We start from the raw sequence: 13,167 nt of genomic DNA, 5'->3' as shown, positions 1-13,167 counted from the left end.
CCGGGTTCCATCCCTGGTCGGGGAACTGAGATTCTGCAAGCCACGCGTCACAGCCAAAAAAAAAAAAAAAAAGCTTTCATATGAAAGTTGTAAACAAAGTTAAAAAACAAAAACGATGCAACAAAATACATAGAAAACCTGTACACTGAGAACTACAGACTATTGGATGTGCCATGTTAATGGGTTAGATACTCTATTGTTAAAATGTAAATCTCCAAATAATTGTCAAAATAAATGCAATCCTAATCAGATTCAGAGGAGGCTTTTTTGTAGAAACTGACAAATTGATTCTCAAATGCATATGGAAATGCAAAGCATCTAGACAATCCAAAGTAACCTTGGAAAAGAATAATTTGGAAGACTTACCACTACCTGACTTCAAGTCTTAGTATAAACGTATAGCAATCAAGGGACTTTCCTGGTGGTCCAGTGGTTAAGAATCCGCCTTCCAGTGTAGGAGACGCAGGTTTGATCCCTGGTCTGGGAACTAAGATCCCACATGCTGCGCAGGGCAGCTAAGCCCACACGCTGCAACTACTGAGCCTGCACGCTCTGGAGCCCGTGCACCACAACTAGAGAGAAGCCTGCATGCCACAACAAAGAGCCCATGCACCCCAATGAAAGATCCTGCATGCCGCAACGAAGATCCCCACATGCCACAACTAAGACCCAACACAGCCAAAAAAAAAGTAAAATAGTAATAATAAAAAAAGTATAGCAGTCAAGATAGTCTGGTTCTAGTATAGGCATAAACCAGTGTAATAATCAGCCCAGAAATGGACACAAACCTACAGTTATATGATTTTCAGTGAAAAGTGCCAAATCAAGTCAATAGGCAAAGAGATATCCTTCAGCAGATGAGCTGGAACAATGGGCTATCTATGTAAAAAAGGAATCTTTGACCTTTACTTTATACCACCAGAAATAACTAAAAATTGATTATAGACTGAAAAGTAAAAACTAAAAGTTCTAGAAGAAAAAATAATACAAGGAAAGCTATGTTTGGGGGATATGCAGAAATTTCTTAGAACACAAAACACAAATCATAAAAGATGAAATAGGTAAACTAGATTTTGTTAAATTAAAAAACTTAAACTCTTTGAAAGATGCTATTTTTTAAAATAGTTATTTATTTGGCTGTGTCAGGTCTTAGTTGCCGCACGAAGGATCTTCATTGAGGCATGTGGGATCTTTTGTTCCAGTGCGCGGGCATCTTTCTAGTTGTGGCACACGGGTTTTCTCTCTAGTTGTGACACGCAGGCTCCAGGGCATGTGGGCTCTGTAGTTGTAGTGCACGGGCTTAGTTGCCCCGCGGCATGTGGGGTCTTAGTTCCCTGACCAGGGATCGAACCCACGTCCCCTGCATTGAAAGGCGGATTCTCTACCAATGGACCACCAGGGAAGTCCCGAAAGGTGCTATTTTTTTAAAAACGGAAAGACAAAGACCAGGAAAAAATCTTCACAATACACTTACCAGACAAAGGGCTTGATCTAGAATATGTAAAGAACACAACTGAATAAGGCAACTAAATTAAAAAATGGGCAAAAGATGTGAATATACCTAACCAAAGAAGATAATATGAATGGCTAGCAAGAACATGAAAAGACTAAATACCATTAGTTATCAGGAAAGTGTAAATTAAAACCACAGCAAGGTAGTACTTCATACCCACTAGAATGACTAAAAGTAACAAGATTGACGATACAAAGTGTTGGTAGGATGTGGAACAACTGGAACTCTCATACATTGCTGGTACAAATGCAAAATGGTACAACTGATTTGGAAAACTGGTAAACAGTTTCTTATAAAGTTAAAATTATACTTAAAATATGACTCAGCAATTCTCTTTCTAGATATTTACTCAGGAGAAATGAAAATTTCTGTTTACATGGATATTTGTATACACTAATTTATAGCAGCATTATTTTTAACAGCCAAAAACTGGAAATACTAAATATGAAGTTAAATTGTGCTGTGTATACACAATGGAAATCTATGTGAATTAGCTAATAGAGGCATCATGGTAAATCTCAAAAACATGCTGAATTTAAAAAGCCAGATATTAAAAAAAAAGTACCCTGTGATTACATTAACACGAAACTGTGGGGAAGACTAACCTATAAGCAGTCATTCTAAGAATTGAGAATCGGCCTGCCAATGCAGGGGACATGGGTTCGAGCCCTGGTCTGGGAAGATCCCACATGCCGCGGAGCAGCTGGGCCCGTGAGCCACAATTACTGAGCCTGCGCATTTGGAGCCTGTGCTCCGCAACAAGAGAGGCCGCGATAGTGAGAGGCCCGCACACCGTGATGAAGAGTGGCCCCCGCTTGCCGCAACTAGAGAAAGCCCTCTCACAGAAATGAAGACCCAACACAGCCATAAATAAATAAAAATCCATGTTATAATCTGCTTCAACTCCTTACTGCAACTCAGCAGGGTTTAAATAATAAAATTACTAAAAACAAAAAACAAAAAACTAACCCTCTTATTTCAGTAGTTACATGCGCCCCTGTCTGTGCCTTTTATAACTGAGTTCAGGGAACAGTGGCTTGACTGAACTTTGATTAGCCACAGAAAAGTAGGTCTGTGATAAGTATGTAGTTTGAAAGCTCTTTTCAGAATGGGTTGGTTTTTGTATTTTTGTTTTTTCTTTCCCAATAGGATCTTGTACCTCAAGTCAATATCAAAGAATGATTTTAACTAGATTGAGACAGATTTAGTGCTGGTGCAGCTATGATATAAGCTTTACTGAGAACTCAGACTTGGTCATTGATTAGTAATTTTTGCATTTCTGGTGGAAATCTCTTTGGCATCTGGTAGAACTTCAGACCTCATCACCCCTTTCCCCACTCAAACCTCCCAAATTTTACCAGGTCCTTCAGTCTCTAGCAAAGGGTGTTCATTTTTACTTGACATTGTATTTTGCATTTCCATCACTCTATTACAAACAACTTGAAATCGTTAGTATTTGCTTCTTTTACTTATATATTATTTAAATTGTTATTATTTAAAGATATATAAAAAATCGCATAGACCGTAAATGTACTATTTAATACAAAATTATAAAGCAAGTACCTGTGTAACTACCGCTTAAGTCAAGAGGTAGAATATTGTCAGCGTTCCAGGAGCTCTTATGCATCTCTTCCTAATTCTTAATTCCTGCCCTCAGCCCTAACCACTTTCCTGACTTCTGTTATAATTTTCTTGCTTTACTTTTATACTTCTCTATGCATCTCTAAACAAAGTAGTTTAGTTGAACTTGTTTTTGAAATTCGTATAAAGGAAATCATTCCATGTATATTGTTTTGTGCCTTCTTTCCCTCAATAACCTGGCACTGAGAATTGTCCAGTGTGTTGGATGAAACTACCATTCATTTTCATTTTGTATAGTGTTCTTTTGTATGAATGGAGCACCATTCATTTTTTTTCAGTTTAAAATGCTATCTGTTTATTCTTTTTTTAAATATATATTTGTTTATTTATTCGGTTGTGCCGGGTCCTAATTGCGGCATGTGTGCTCCTTAGTTGTGGCGTGCGAACTCTTAGTTGCAACATGCATGTGGGATCTAGTTCCCTGCATTGGGAGTGTGGAGTCTTAACCACTGCACCACCAGGGAAGTCCCTATTTGTTTATTCTTTTTTAAAAAAATTTTTTTAATTGAAGTATGGTTGATTTATAATGTTGTGTTAATTTCTGCTGTATAGCAAAGTGACTCAGTTACAGACATATACATTCCTTTTCATATTCTTTTCCATTATGGTTTATCATAGGATATTGAATATAGTTCTCTGTGGTATACAGTAGGACCTTGTTGTTTATCCATTCTATATGTAATAGTTTGCATCTACTAACCCCAAACTACCAGTTCATCCCTCTCCCGCCCCCCACCCCCTTGGCAACCACAGTCTATTCTCTATGTCCATGATTCTGTTTCATAGGTAAGTTCATTTGTGTCATATGTTAGATTCCACATATAATTGATATCATATGGTATTTGTCTTGCTCTTTCTGACTTACTTCACTTAGTATGATAATCTTTAGTTGCATCCATGTTGTTGCAGATGGCATTATTTTGTTCTTTTTTATGGCTGAGTAGTATTCCATTGTATATATATACCACATCTTCTTTATCCATTCATTTGTTGATGGACATTTAGGTTGTTTCCAAGTGTTGGCTATTGTAAATAGTGCTGCTATGAACATAGGGGTGCATGTATCTTTGAATTATAGTTTTGTCTGGGTATATGCCCAGGAGTGGGATTGCTGGATCATATGGTAATTGTATTTTTAGTTTTCTGAGGACCCTCCATACTGTTTTCCATAGTGGCTGTAACAATTTACATTCCCACCCACAGTGTAGGAGGGTTCCCTTTTCTCCACACCCTCTCCAGCGTTTGTTCTTTGTAGACTTCTTAGTTCTTTGTAGACCATTCTGACCCGTGTGAGGTGGTACCTCATTGTAGTTTTGATTTGCATTTCTCTAATAATGAGTAATGTTGAGCATCTTTTCATGTGCTTATTGACCACCTGTATTTCTTCTTTGGAGAAATGTCTCTTTAGGTCTTCTGCCCATTTTTCAATTGGGTTGTTTGGTTTTTTTCGTTGTTGAGTTGTATGAGCTGTTTGTATATTTTGGCAATTAAGCCCTTATGGGTTGCATTGTTTGCAAATATTTTCTCCCATTCCGTAGGTTGTCTCTCAGTTCATTTAAAAAAATTTTTATTTTTATTTTTTTTTTTGAATAGACTTTTAGGCTGTTTCCTAAAAATTTACAGCTATTACAAATTAATTATTTTTGCTACTTCATTCTGCTATTAGCTATTTTAATTTTGATAACAAATAAAAGAACATCTTGTATCAGTATAGCTCTTTATGATATATGCAGTGCCCTTATGTACATCCTAATTTAGCCCTCATTTCAGACCTGTGACATTGGCAGTGAAGCATTCCATTTTTTATAACTAATGATAGAGCTTGTCACTTGCCCAAGTTAACATTGCTAAAAATTAGTGTAGTACTAACAACTGCCAGACATCTCTTATATCAAAGTCTAAATTCTAAACATCTGATTCTGTTTCACACAAACTGAGCATGCTCAATACCTCAACTGAGTTAAAGTATTCCACGTTAAAAAAAAAAGGGAAGAAATTATTTGTCTTAAAAGGTATGCCTCATTGCCTTGTTTTTCAAATCATGGCTTTATTGTTGTTTCTTTGGAAGTTGACCTAAACAATTTTATTAATTTGTGGGTACGATGTTGGTACATAAATTCTTCATATTGTCAGAAGCGAAACTGTTCCCACAAGTATAAAGCTTATATCTGCAGCATTTGTAGGTGTGGAAAGTGAGGAGGAGGGGAGGGGACTGAGGAGGTTATATTTTTGACCGGAGAATACTACTACACTTTTTTACTCATGCCAATCTCTTTAAAAGTCAAGAGACTGAACTTTTAATGCAAGGAATCTCTACCAGTCACTAAGTGGCCTGACAGTTCACTTAAGCTTTTCTAAAATCTTATGTCTAATGAAACTATGAGTTTGTGAAATACTCTCTGGTGCTGTAGCCCAGTTTGACCCCTCATTTATGTGTGGAATGTGCTGAGCTGTGTTTAAAGCCAAGTTTAGTTGTTGATGTTGTTGCAAAGTGACACTTCTTTTGTTATCTTAAGATTTTTTTTTTTAAAGTAAGGTTTTCAAAATGGACCTGATTTAAGCAACTTTGAGCTCAGGAAGTGAAAGTACCTGTTAATATATTTATTATTAGTGGTAGTATTGAAATTTTTTGTGACAGATTCAATACTTCTCTATAAGATGTTTATGTATAAATGTGTTATAAGTATATATACATTTGAAAAAAATTCTAAAAAGGAATTTTGTTTAGAAAAGCAAGAAGATGGAAAAAGTGTATTGGTATGATATTCCGAGGCATGTTTGAAACATTTTTAGATTTATATGTTTACTTAACAAATAAAAACCTGTGGAGTTGCAAGCATCCCCTTGGTTTAAAAATGTATTTCATCATATCTATTATCTAGGTCGATATTCTTAAGTATCCTTTCTGTCTTATCTCCGAAAATAGAAGTACAAATTATTGTACTTTAAACAGTCATTCTTCAACTAAATATTAAGAAGGAGGAAATATTGTGAATGTCATTTTCAAAGTAGTACATGGGAATGGGAAAATGTATATTTTGAAATTTGCAAAATAAGGAACAGCTTTACTCTAAATAGGAAGGAAATTTGAATTTGCGAAAATGTTGATTGTAAATACGGAAGTCATCTATTACTTTTAAGTGTTAAACAGAAGGAATGTATACTCAGTTAAAAATAGAAGAAAATAGAACACCTTACCATGTAAAATTAGTATTTGAATGTGGTTTCTGGCAAAGGTAAATTACAAATAAAAAGGAAATTGCTAGCTCTATATGTAGATGAGAAAATATGATGATGGAGTAAATCAAATAATAGATTTTAAAACCTCAGATTTCAAATCCAGTAGATCTGAAGCAGAGTAATTCACGTTTGTATGTGCTGCATCAGCAGTGATGAGCATAAGGAATTTTCAGTTTCAAACAAAGGCATATTTGTTTTCATAAAATTGGTTAAAAGAGATTTCACAATGATATTTTAATGGCCATGGTCTTTGATTCAGGGAGGAATTAAGCTTGTTAAGTAAATAGCCCTGAAATAACATTCATGATGTTGTGAATTTAACCCTTTGCTCTTACATTCTCGCTAAGGAAGTAAATGAAACATACAATTCTTTTGAGCTTATAAACCTTCATAGTATTTACCCAATTCATTGGACAGAGCCAATTGCAAGACTGCTACTTCTTTGTTTAGGAGTTTGGGTGACATAAGGAATGTTCACATCTCCTTGAAAATAAGCATTCCAGGTTCTGAATTTTACTGTGGCAAGAATGTACATTTTCTTCCTTCTTATCTTCCTCTTTGAACATATGTTTAGATCTTAACATGTCATTGTTCTCTAGTATGTTGGAGGACATGTCCTCTGGACTGTGTAGAATCAGGGTCCTAAATTCATGCCTTATTACCCATATTTGTGACATTGAACATATATGCATTAATCTTCATTGAAGATCTTCTATACAAATATGAAAATAACTGTCATTTATGTCTTACAAGGTTTAGAGTCATGGCTTTGGGGAAAGCTTTTACAGTCATAAAATAGAATACTCTATGAAGGCAAGGATTACTGTCTCTTTTCAACTGCTGTATTCCTAATACCTGACACTGAGAAAGTACTCAAATATTTTTTTATTGAATGAATATCAGTTTATTAAAATCTTGATTTTTTTTTTCAGTGTTTACTTTTTGGGGAAATAGTCTTAATTTTATCACAGACTTAAGAAATAAAAGCTTCTAAGGGTAAGATAAGTAAAGTAACTTCTTTTCTTTTCTTCTTTTTTTCTAGACTACCTGTTAAGGCCCTGAGTCAAGACAACAATTTTTATACCTTCCCTGGTGGTTCAGAAACGAGTCTCTGTAGAATCAGAAGCAAAGAAAGGAAGCAATCTGACCTTTTCTTTGTTAGATTGACTATATAAGATACTTGACTTCCAGGAACAAAAACACAGAAGTAATAAAGTTATTATTTTGGCATCTTTGGACATTTATCATATTGAGAAGCCTGCTTTGTGAAGCTTCCTGAGTTGAGATTTGGAAACTTCATTGGTGCTCATTTATAACTTGGACTGTAAGCATGAGTGAATTCTGGTTGTGTTTCAACTGCTGTATTGCAGAACAGCCTCAACCTGTAAGTATGAAGTAATACATGTACAGAGTGGGTGGGGTGCTTATGAAACATAATGCTGGTTCTCAACTTGATTCTCAAGTTGAGAATCAGGACCCCAGCAGTGATTGCAGGGCAGTTCTAAGGCCTGTCAGTGGAATTCTGAACATCTGGTTAAAGAAAGGAAAAAAAAAAAAAAAAAAAAGTAAATGTGTTTTGAGTAAATGCCATGTGTGAGGAACTGTGCTAGACCACTGTGTATGATTGAGAAGGTTATGCTCTTCTACCAAGTAGACCAGCTTCTGGAGGAGCCATGAGAGGAGAGGGAGACAATCTGAGGTAGAACAGCCAAGTCAGCTTTGGAAATCAGTGGTGGAAGATGTCATAGCTAGGTTGCCTCACATCCGTCTCGATTTACCATCTCATTTTCCTCACAGCAGCTCTCTGAGGAAGATAACCATTATCCTTATTTTTCAGTTGAAATAGGTTCAGTTTTTTGCCCAAAGTCATATGGATAGTAAGTAGTCTTGGCTGACTTCTTCTTGGTACCTGTCCCACTTTTATCCCTTCTAACCTGTGCACATTTTGTTACCTCTGTGAAAATTCTGCCCTCCACGTCCAATTTTCTCTTCATCCTTTAAGATGCCTAGATCAAATGTCAACTCTATGAAATCTTCGCCAGCTTTCCCCTGACTTAGATGATACCTCATGTGTATTACCACCAGCTCTTTTAGTTCATTTTTCTGTGGTAGGATGGAACTTCTTGCATAGTAACTTAACTGTACTATAGTCTTTCCCACCATGTTTTGAATTCTTTAGGTGCCCTGAGCATATTTAGTTTGTATCTTCAGGATCAAATCTAATACCTTGGAGAATGTAGCTATACATGCTAGCTGGTTTGCTGTCTGACTGGCAGAATAAATGAATTTCTATTTTATTCTGTTTTGCTTACATTTGTAACAACATAAAAGGAAGAATGAGGTGTAATCCTAAGGTCTCTTCAGATCTTTTCTGAGCCTTTCCCTGGTCATACATGGTCACTTTGTAATTGCCCTTGTTGTGTATGCAATTGTTTTTGAATGTCCTAGTCTTTAATGTCTGGCTCTGGAAAGGGGAAAAAATGAAAAATTGGGGCGGGGAGGAAAAGCAAGGGCGTGGCTTTTTAAATCCTCTGGAAGTCACTTCAGCCAGAGAGGGAGGAGCTTGCAACAGTCGCTGCCCACCTCCTTGTCTGTTGCTCCTCTGTGATCAGAAGCAGAGGTATTTGGAGGACATGGTTCTTTTTGCCCATCGTGGCTCCCACAAGCTGTGTATAGTATATGCGAAGAACACAGCTACGGGGCTGGGCAGGTAGTTACTACTGTGCTAAGAGCTAACACTGACTGAAATTAACTGCAGTTTACCTTCCACGTTTTCCCCTGGAAGTTGCAATCCTTGAACAGACTCTAGTTTCAGAATAGATAACAGCAGACAGATTCTGCCAGTACAATTGTTGTGGTGGGGATACAGATTCCTGCTGATATCTGCTCCACCATCTTCCCTTTTACTACTTTTATAATATTGTTTTTTACATTTAGCTCTTTGAACTGTGAGGCATGAGGTAGGAGTCTAACTTTTCTTTCATGTTAATCAGCTATTTAAAAACAGTTTATTAAATAGCCAGTCTTTTTATTAGTGATATGAAATGTCACCTTTATTATATACTACATTTTCGTGTATTTAAAGAGACTGTTCCTGAAATCTGTCCTGTTCTTTTGGTTGCATATGTTTACACCTGTGCAGTTACTGTACTGTTTTAATTGCTGCAGTTACTTAGTACATAGTTCTTCTTTTTAAACTGTATTGGTAACGTCTTATTTTTAAGCTGGATTGTTGTAACATGGGTCCTTATTATGTTTTTTTTAATATTTTTTCTTTGAGATATTTCATAATGCATCTTTTAAATCCTGTAGGTGTTTACTGTAGGATTGCATTGAATCTAGAATGTAATTGGATGAGAATTGACATCTATAAAATTCTGAGTAATGCCATTGAGAAACATGGCATACATCTTCATTTATACAGACCTTTTCATGTTCTTTTAGTAAGCTTAAAATTTTCGTCATGTAGGTTCTGCACATTTTTTGCTAGGTTTTTTCTAGATTTTTTATGGATTTTTGTTGCTATTCTGAATGATATTGTTTTGCTGTTAAATTTCCTAGTTGGAATTTTTTTTTAACTAGTGTATAGGCAACTCATAATTTTTATACACTAATTTTTTATCCAGATACCATACTGAACATTTTATATTTCCTAAATTTCTCCATATAGTGATATTTTTTTTCAGTCTTAATTCTGATGCATACACTTTTTTCCCTATTAATATCTTACTGCACTGACTCAGATCTCCAGTATAATGCTGACTAGTGTCAGTGATGGCTAAGCATTCTTGCTTCTCCCGACTTTAAAGGGAAAGGTTCAGATTTACTTAAGCATAAAATGAATGTTTATTTCAGTGAACACGTTTACCTGTGCATTTAAGTTATTGTGTATAATTTATCATCTATGATATATATTATCAGTGATTACATTTTCAACAGTTTTTAAAGATTATAGAATACTTGAATCCTGTCACCATATTGTTTTTAGTATGCCTTGTAATTTTTGTTGAAAGTCATATGTGATAATACTCTGGGTAAAAGGAACTGAGGGAAATAGGCCTGTAGTGTGAATTTTTATGTTTATCTGAGTGGGGGTTAGGCTTTATTTACTGTTTGCTGTAGTTGTAGGTGTCACAGGATAAAATTTCCTTTGGTGTCCTTGTTTTTGTGCCCTGTTGTCTTTGGTTTCCCTAGAGACTTCTCCTTAAGTAAGGTCTGAGATGTCCAGTTCTTTCAGTTATATTTCCCTGTTGAACAGGAGCCCTGTTGATGTATTGGTAAGATGTTGGGCGTGGGGAAGCATTATATACTGCTGTGGTTAGGTTTCAGTCTTTCAGTGAGCCTGTGCCCCTGGGCTGTGACCTATATAAGTGCTTCTCAGTTTTGTTTTTTACTCCTCAGTTGAGACAGAAAGGCTAGAGGAGGCTGGAGTTGGATATTTCCCTTCCCCAAAGTTGGTTAGTTTCTGGTAAAACCCTAGTCAGTTAGGCTCTGGTAAAATAGTTTCTTTTGAGGGTAGGCTTTGTTAAGAAGAACAGGCCAGGCAAATTTCCACACCACCAAATTGCAGAAAGGCATTGTAAATCACTGAGAGAACCCCAACCGGGGCCTAGCTTCTGGTCTGTTCTGAGTCTCAGAGTTCAGGCAAGGTATCAAACCTCTCCTGATTTCCATTAGCTCACTGAGAATACAGAGATTGGATTGGATGAAGTATTAGTTACCTAAGATGATGCAAGTTCATCTAAGTCATAGTGGCTTAAAACAGATTTGTATTATCTCACAGATTCTGTGGTCAGGAATCCAGGCACTGTGTAGCCAAGTCCTCTGACTTAGGATCTTTCTAAGGCTACAGTTAAGATGTCAGCTGGGGCTGTAATTATCTCGGGGTTCAATACGGAGAGGACCAGCTTTCTATCTCACTAAAGTGGTTGTTGGAAGGGTTCAGTTCCTCTCTGAATCCTAACAAGAGTCTCAGTTGGAAAAAGTGCCTCAGTTCCTTGCTGGCTGTTGGCTGGAGGCCTCCCTGTTTCTTGCTCCACAGGTCTCTCCATAGCACAGCTCACAATGTGGCGACTGGCTTTCATTAGTATGAGCAAGAGGGCAAGCAAGATGGAAGTCAGAATCTTTGTGACATCCCATCACTTTTGCTATGTTCCGTCCTGTGGAATTAACTCACTAAATCTAGTTCACACCCTCCTAAGACTGGGCACCCCTGGAGTTTTTTAACTCTCCAGCTGTCTACACTCATCCTCCAGCAGTTCGCCAATTACAGTTTGTTTTCCTACATTGGTCCTGTACTGACTGGAGGTTTCTGCTCTAGTACATTGTGATTTTCTGTATTTGCCTGTGTCTGCAATTCTGGAGGCAACAGTTTGCTCTGTGATCTCAGTTCTCTAAAGGATCTAAGAACAGTTGCTGGTTTTCAGTTTGTTCAACTTTCTGATTGTGTGGATGGGCATGACATCTTCTAAGCTCCTTACGTGTCAGACAGGAAACCAGAAGTCATATTTCCATATTTTTTAAGGTGGATTTGTTTATTGCCAGCATCCATAATGTTTGTAATAAAAATGTATCCTGTTCCAGTATGTGATACAGGTATACTCAAACTAGAATGGCAGAGGTTAGGAATTTAAAGAGTGGGAGCATAAGGCTTTAGAATTATGAGACGTTAGAACTACATTTTCTGATACACAAAGGATTTGCAGTTTGAGATTTTTGTGCACATATAACATGTCTGTATGGTGTTATTGTTTAATAATACATAACTGTATGAAATATTCCACAAGAATAGTATTTTGACCTGCTGAGAAAAATGACACAAAACTTAACAGGGCCGTGTGGTTACTATCGTAGAAGAACAGCTTGCTTGTCGGCGTGAGGAAAAAACATTTAAAGGATGCACTAATAATTGTATGTGTGTTCACAGTCTACAAAAACATATCCTTGCAGCTCTATTAGACAGTATCAAGAGTGTCTTATTTGAAAGCTGCTTGGTCATCTCTAAAGTTTTCTAAAAGTATGTACCAAAATTGAGTGCTGTGAGCCAACTCTCCCACTCTTTCTTTACCACCCCCTGCTCTTGCACATTCCGTGTGTGGAAAAGGAACAACCCAATATTGGGAAGAACTTAGAATGCATTTTTCTGAGTAGTAGCATAAGAATCATATTTTTTCTTCCTACTCTTTCGTTTTAGCACAGTATAATACAGAGTAAAATAGAGTCCCAATTTTTGGAGCCATAGTAATCTAAACCTTTTAAATTGACTGTAGTGTAAATGCTGCGGTTGTTGTTGCTAGGTAGTGCTAAGGTTGGAATTTTTAAATTGGATTGTAGCTGTCTTGCAACTTAATTTTTTAAAAAATGAAAAGATTTGTCAGCTGTTTATAGGACTGTAGTGAATTCTTTACCTACTTACTGTTGTGCATTGGCGTGCTGGTGGACTTCCCCCCCCCCCCCCAGCTTTATTGAGTTACAATTGGTATACCAAAAAATTGCACATAATTAATGTATACAAACTGGTGAGTTTGGACATACGTATACAATCTGGCGAGTTTGGACATACGTATACACTCGTTGCCATCACCACACTTAAGGTAATAAACTTCTAAGGTGTCCTCAGAAACAATGCATATTGATTTACAACCTCCCCCTTTTCTAGTCATATTACATACTTTTCCCGTATAGTGTTTCCCCACATGGTACTGATGTTTTGTAATGCTGTTTGTCTCTGAAATGTGTTATTTTAATTAGACACCTATGCCCAGTTGTCATGT

The 13,167-nt window shown here is 36.7% G+C and overlaps 2 protein-coding genes across 3 annotated transcripts in view; both read left to right on the top strand.

Annotated features, from left to right (window-relative positions):
- The window catches only part of LYRM7 (LYR motif containing 7), a 174,064-nt gene extending 166,544 nt beyond the window's left edge, over positions 1 to 7,520 (top strand). Inside the window, exon 5 of the mRNA XM_082457950.1 lies at positions 7,437 to 7,520. Within this exon, the coding sequence (XP_082314076.1) occupies positions 7,437 to 7,456 (20 nt within the window). The 3' untranslated portion in view covers positions 7,457 to 7,520. The remainder of the gene's footprint in view (positions 1 to 7,436) is intronic.
- A 116-nt stretch (positions 7,521 to 7,636) lies between these two features.
- The window catches only part of CDC42SE2 (CDC42 small effector 2), a 53,533-nt gene continuing 48,002 nt past the window's right edge, over positions 7,637 to 13,167 (top strand). For both annotated transcript variants that reach the window (XM_082457953.1, XM_082457952.1), the window contains exon 1: positions 7,637 to 7,778. In XM_082457953.1, the coding sequence (XP_082314079.1) occupies positions 7,725 to 7,778 (54 nt within the window). In that variant the 5' untranslated portion in view covers positions 7,637 to 7,724. The remainder of the gene's footprint in view (positions 7,779 to 13,167) is intronic.

Source organism: Balaenoptera physalus, assembly GCF_965194825.1.
Source record: "Balaenoptera physalus genome assembly, chromosome: 3".
Classification (NCBI taxonomy): domain Eukaryota; kingdom Metazoa; phylum Chordata; class Mammalia; order Artiodactyla; family Balaenopteridae; genus Balaenoptera; species Balaenoptera physalus.
Note: the sequence above shows the minus strand (reverse complement) of the source record. Positions and strands in the feature narration are given on the sequence as shown.